Source organism: Mus pahari, chromosome 19, assembly GCF_900095145.1.
Source record: "Mus pahari chromosome 19, PAHARI_EIJ_v1.1, whole genome shotgun sequence".
Classification (NCBI taxonomy): Eukaryota; Metazoa; Chordata; class Mammalia; order Rodentia; family Muridae; genus Mus; species Mus pahari.
In genome coordinates, this window is record NC_034608.1 from 79,031,844 (window position 1) to 79,038,805 (window position 6,962).

The window sequence follows — 6,962 nt, forward strand, 5'->3', positions numbered from 1 at the left end:
CTCCTCTTCTTCTTCTTCTTCTTCTTCTTCTTCTTCTTCTTCTTCTTCTTCTTCTTCTTCTTCTTCTTCTTCTTCTTCTTCTTCTTAAAAAATTTTAATTAGATATTTTCTTTATTTACATTTCAAATGCTATCCTGAAAGTTCCCTGTACCCCCTCCCTACCCTGCTCCCCTACCCATCCACTCCTACTTCTTGGCCCTGGTGTTCCCCTGTACTGAGGCATATAAAATTTGCAAGACCAAGGGCCTCTCTTTCCAATGATGGCTGAATAAGCCATCTTCTGCTACATATGCAGCTAGAGACATGAGCTCTGGGGGTACTGGTTAGTTCTTATTGTTGTTCCACCTATTGGGTTGCAGACCCCTTCAGCTCCTTGGGTATTTTCTCTAGCTCCTCCATTGGGGGCCCTGTGTTCCATCCAATAGATGATTGTGAGTAACCACTTCTGTATTTGCCAGCCACTGGCATAGCCTCACGTGAGACAGCTGTATCAGGGTCCTTTCAGTGTATCTTGCTGGCACATGCAATAGTGTCTGGGTTTGGTGTCTGATTATGGGATCACAGCTAATTTCTTAGCTCCAACTAACCAGCATCAATAATCCCAGTAATGCAAAGGTTTGGCTTTAGTAGTCCTGGTATCTTCTTAAACACAGCTGATTCTTCAGCCCCAGCTAACCAAAACCACAGAATCTTCACAATCAAAATAGCAATGGCCCTGATAAGAGTCTTTAATCTTCCCTCTGAAATTTCAAAGTCAGGCCTCCATTTTCTGCATTGTTCTCAAACATTATCTTCCAAGCTTCTATACAACATCTCACAGAGCTCTTAACACCGAATGGATCTTCTGGCCCAATGTTCCAAAGTCCTTCCACAGTACTCCCCCAAACATGGTCAGGTTGTCATGGGAATATCCCACTTTGTTGGTACCAATTTGTCTTAGTCCGAGTTTCTATTCCTGCACAAACATCATGACCAAGAAGCAAGTTGGGGAGGAAAGGGTTTATTCAGCTTACACTTTCCACACTGCTGTTCATGAAAAAGGATGCAGGACTGGAATTCAAGCAGGTCAGGAAGCAGGAGCTGATACAGAGGCCATGGAGGGNTGTTTCTTACTGGCTTGCTTCCCCTGGCTTGCTCAGCTTGCTTTCTTATAGAACCCAAGACTCCGAGTCCAGGGATGACTCCACCCACAAGGGGCCCTTCCCCTTGATCACTAATTGAGAAAATGCCCCACAGCAGGTTCTTGTGGAGGCATTTCCCCAACTTGCTTCTTGGTCATGATGTTTGTGCAGGAATAGAAACCCTGACTAAGACAATGGGTATGGACTTATTATGAAACCACAATGAAGTTTTTTTGAAATATATGCATGTATCCATACACATGTTATTATTATTTGATGTTTTGGTCGTTGATTTTTAATTTATTTTCATATATATGGGTGTTTTGCCTGCATGTATTGCACTCTCCATTTCTGTCTGATACCTACAGAAGCCAAAAAACAGCATCAGGCACCCTGGGAATTGTAGACGTAAGCTGCAATGTTGGTGCTAAGAATTGAACCAAGGTCCTTAGGATGAGCATCTAGTGCTTTTAATCACTGAACCTGAGCTCTTATTTTATTTTTACTTTAATTATGGTTTGGTTTGGCTATGGTATTGGTTTGGGGTTTTGCTTTGGTTATATGTTTGTTGTTTGTTTGTTTTGAGGTAGGGTCCCTATTATTCCTAATATTTGCAGTATAGCTCAAACCACCTCTAGCTTATGCCAATACACCTTACCCAACCTCTAACGTGCTACAGAATACAGGCATGAAGCACCATCTCTTTTCTAAACTGAAATAGCCCTTTTCGATTTAATAAAAGTAACTTTTATTTAAAAACAAATACTGCTGTGGCTTTTTTTGCATTTGATAAAAATTGATGCAGATATATAGCCTATAGTAATATTTTGGTATAAAATTTCATCAACTGGAAATAAATATCAATAGTGAACTAATAAATCATTTAATATAAGGGAAACCTGAAATAACATTTCAGTTTTCTCCAGCTGGAACTCTAAAAACTGTGCATGAAATACCAATTAACAAAACACAAATGAATAAAGGACTCTCTCAGCATATCCTTTACCTACTTCACAGAACAGTGGCCCACTGATCTTAATTAACTGAATTTCTATGGGTATCGTATTCACTATACAGAAAGTCAAGGGTCTGCAACTTTAAATGTCATTATACCAGAGCCAATTCTTCTGATCCTCTCTATAAGTTGGTAGAGTGCCCCTCGCTTCTTTGGCATGCCATGGTCTCCAAAGCCACCTAAAGAATAAAAATACACATATATTAAGTCTAATATCATCACTGGTTCTTACAAATAAACAATACTAATGCTGCTGATTTCACCTTGGTGAAGTTTTATGTGGAATTACTGTGTTACAAATTAATATCCTTGAATCTATATAGAGAGCAAAGTTTGTACAGGAACAGGTTAGAAGTAAAAATAAGGAGGTTGGGAAAGCCTTGAGAAGCAACTTAAATGACTTTGTGTGGGCATGGGAAAAATGAGTTATTGATAATCTGAAACATCTTTCTTCTCTGCGACCTCAACACCACCTGTTGCCACGTAACCATGGTATTCATAATGACAGGAAGTCACAGAGCCCTATTGATTGCTTCCCAGAGATTTCTATGTAAACTGAGTCTGTTCAGATGTCTTGACAGTAAGTAGAAGTCAAAACATGAGAAGGGCAAGCTTGAAGGGTGAGTTTTGTTCTGAAATTATCAGGTCAAATTTATAATACATTAAGCAACATTTTGAAAGTTATTTTCTTTCTCTAAATTATAATCAGAAAGAAGTCACATGGTGAATACCACAATGGAGATTTAACTGCAAAATGTGTTGCTTTACATTTATAAGATTTTTTTTAAAAATTAAAAAGCTTTAAGAATGTTTGAGAACATAGAAAAAAGGAGAAGAATAAAGAAATATAACCTCTTAAACAGAAGTCAAATGTCCTTATAAGGCAAACTGGTGGGTGTATGGGCTAGTAGCTTGCCTAATTGTTTGCATTACATGGTCACAGTTTTGCTGTGCATCTTGAGAAAAATTTTTGAAATTTTTCCATAAGACATTTCAGAAAGATGAGGTCATACTAAAACGTACTAGTTCCTAACCAGCTACTTGAAATCCTTTTAAAGTGTGGGCTGTAAATGTTTGAAATGACCATTATTTGAAAACTTTATTTGTACTAAACAGGGCTGAAATGCATGTTTAACTAGATCTTTAAAGTTCTCCTTGTGAAAAAGAAAGAAACGTATTAGCCAGGATCGAGTTCTAAGGATAAAAATAGAATTGAAAGGCGGTGTTCTAAGCCTATGAAAGGTAGCCTTATTTAGAAGAATATTTTAGCAGTTTTGAATAATATTTAGAAGAAATGAAATAAAACTTTACACAGGTAGTTCATCAAGCTTTAATACAATATGTTCTATAATACAATGAGAATGCACACATTAATAATTTATTTATAAGAGTTTATTTATTTATAAATATAATATATATTTTGAAATTATAAAAAAAAATAAGAACTCTGTATAAACAAATTAACAGGTAAGGAAAAAACAGAGAAAAATCTTAAAATACCAGACACTTAAATTATTCGAAACTCACCCAGAGAGTGAGAGTTAAAACCTTTTCTGATCTGTGTGCTTTTCAACTATGTATTTATAGTGTTTACATTATCAAAACTATAATGTTTCCTATACTGTATACTTAAAAAAGATGCCATTTTCCCTCCAACTGTGTTTTCTCAGAGCCTAACCTTAAATGCAACATTAAATGGTAGTGTTATTTTTTTTTCTAATCACATATAATCAATGATTCTAAAATACTCTAGGAAGTGTGGCACAAACAATGATATAAATAACGTTTACAGCAAAGAGAGCTTTAATAGAAACTCAAAATGCAGTTTAACAAGCACGGGGGTTGCTGACTAGGGTCAGTGTATTTATTGTCCAGACTAAACTGTCCCATAAATGTTGTAGAATAAAGCATACTGCAGATGAAGGTGCTGTCTTAATTGTACACAAAATTGAGCAGAGAAGGCAAGGGAGGAGGGGCCACTAGGACTAAGTGCATGGGAAAGTGTCCCTTTGTTATTTGTCCATTTGTCACGCATAGGGAACCTGCACCTTATGCATGTGTGAGAGTTTAGAGAAAATTGATGCCTTTGAGTTCCCAAAGCAAATTGTGTGGCTCGAAGCTGCTCAGCACTTGAAATGTGCAACGCAGCACAGCAGATGTACATATATATGCCAATCACAGGCAGTTTTTCTGTAGCATATGTATATTAATATATAATATATATTAACATTTTTATGTACATACACTAGTCCAGGCTTCAGGAAAGATTGTCACTATATAACAAAGGACAAAGCATATACATTTTTCGTGAATTCCTTCAACATTTCTCCTGACAAAGATATTTCTTAGCTGTTACAGTGGTATTTTATTTCTATGGGTCAATACCCTTATTTTAGAAACTGTTTGCTAAAACACATAATACTGAAATGTGATATTGCATTTTATACATATTTTCTGTAATTAATTTCAAAATGTCTTCACACATGTGCATACGTACACACATACATACACACACACACACACACAAACACACACATACAAAGCAAACTGTTCACATCTCCTCCCTTTGGGAATTATACCACTGACACCCTTTGCATTATCATACAGCTTTTCCATTGCTTTGAAATTTGCTAATATAAAAAGGTTACTAAAAGTGAATGAGTTAGACAAAGAAATATTGATACACAGTAAAGAGCCTTCACACTATGACAGACTTATTTGATACAGAGCAGAGAGGAATTGAATGCATATTTAATAGTACACAGGACAAGAAAAGGAAAAATAATAAAGGAAAGAATTAAATAAGATAAAAATGCATGACATCAAATAAAGTTTCAATGTCTCATGTAGCAGCACATGGTCATAACAGCATTTGAGAGGTGAAGACTAGAGGGGTAAGAAGTTTGAGGCTAGCTTGAATTATGTAACAAGGTTGAAGCTAGCCTGGTCTGCATGAGACAATTTTATAATAAATAATATATATGCATATAGCAATGAATATTTATCATCTATAAATATTTATAAAATAAGCATACTTATATAAATGTAAGTATATTAAATCAATATGTACATATTTATATTAATAAATAAGTATTTACCAGATAAAACTGAAAAACAAAGTTCTACCCATTTAGTCTTACAATCTCCTTCAGAATAAAAGTTTTACTAAGATATTATAAAAAATATTTAAACTTTAAAAGATAATACTTTAAATCTCTGGATTTTTATACAGGCATAATTGAAAAGTGTTCAAAACAACTAAGATTAAAGTCAGCTCAAGGATTTTTGTAAAAGTTATTGGTGCCAAGCCAAGCATGGAGCACAGGATAGAATGGATATTAAATAAGACTATGATTGACACTTAAACTTTAGGCTTACTTCTATGGACAAAGTCAAACTTGATGTGGGGTTTTAAGCATATCCACAATATTTCCATTATATTTTCTCCAAAAGTATTACAAATGTGTTTAAATAATCCGCCATACCTGTGATATGTCCAAGTTTTCCAAAGGGGCTCTGGGTCAGGTCAATTGTCCTGTCTATTTGGAAGATATTTAAGTCTTCATCGTCTAAGGCGATGTCACCCCAAAACACAGCTAAAAGCAAGAAGTGGAATTAAAATGTAAAAAATTTGGAATAGAATTAATGCAAATCAAATTACTTATAGGACATTATAAAGGGACAGGGGAGCTGGCTCAGAGGTTACAAGCACACACTGCTTTTGCCAAGGATGTACGTGCATTTGCTTCCAGCACCTCTACCTCAGGGGCCTCAGGAGCACCTGCAACACCAGTGGCAGGGACACTGCACTCAGACACAGCTACTCCCCACACATACCCCCCCAACATAATTAAAAATGAACCTTGTCTTTTTCTTTTTAAAAGAGCACATGTTTAAGATAATCTTACCTGGGTCCATTAGAATTCTCAAATGCTCCCACCCAAAACTTTGGCATTTTTACAGAAAGGAAAAATTATTCTGTTTGAATGAGTTTGTCTACAGGGTGCTGTAAGCAAGGAGAAGCTGGTACCATGAGAGAATCTGAAAACTGGGGAAGATCTGATGTGAATTTCTGTGGATGCCTGTGACCCTGTGCAAGTCTTCACCAACAGGTGGAAGCAGTAGCCAGGAAACCATGTACTGTGAGGACTCGATTCAGCGAAATGCACTCCAAACTGGGAAGGCTGTGCAGGGCTCGCTCAGCAAGCTGCGTGTGCTGCTGACTTGCCTGCCTCAGTTAAGAAAACTAAGTTTTAAGTCAGTTTTGTTAGGTAATTTATTTAGGCAACACTGGGTACCATGTTCATTTTTAATGCCTAATAAGAAATGGTTTGTCATTTTAGGGACCTCAGAATCATTTCATAACCCAAAACAAATAGGTTGTACCCAGGACTTTATTCTACTTGAAAAAGCAAAGATCTATAAGCCATTGTGAGATAGTGGGTCTCAATTAAAATAGTATGCAGATTCACTGTTTAAAATGATAAATAAGCTTGCAATCCCACCAGCAATGGAGGAGTGTTTCTCTTTCTCCACATCCTCGCCAGCATCTGCTATCACCTGAATTTTTGATCTTAGAATCTCTGACTGGTATGAGGTGGAATCTCAGGGTTGTTTGGATTTGCATTTCCCTGATGATTAAGGATGTTGAATATTATTTCAGGTGCTTCTCAGCCCTTCAATATTCCTTAATTGAGAATTCTTTGTTTAGCTCTGTACCCTATTTTTAATGGGGTTATTTGAATTTCTGGAGTCCAGCTTCTTGAGCTCTTTGTATATATTGGATATTAGTCCCCTATCATATTTAGGATTGGTAAAAATCCTTT

At 36.2% G+C, this 6,962-nt stretch overlaps 1 protein-coding gene across 2 annotated transcripts in view; it reads right to left on the reverse strand.

Annotated features, from left to right (window-relative positions):
• The window catches only part of Tll1 (tolloid like 1), a 201,965-nt gene that overhangs the window by 108,908 nt on the left and 86,095 nt on the right, over positions 1-6,962 (reverse strand). For both annotated transcript variants that reach the window (XM_021218792.2, XM_029532162.1), the window contains 2 exons: positions 5,622-5,732; positions 2,235-2,315 (listed from right to left, as the gene is read on the reverse strand). In XM_021218792.2, the coding sequence (XP_021074451.1) occupies positions 2,235-2,315; positions 5,622-5,732 (192 nt within the window). The remainder of the gene's footprint in view (positions 1-2,234; positions 2,316-5,621; positions 5,733-6,962) is intronic.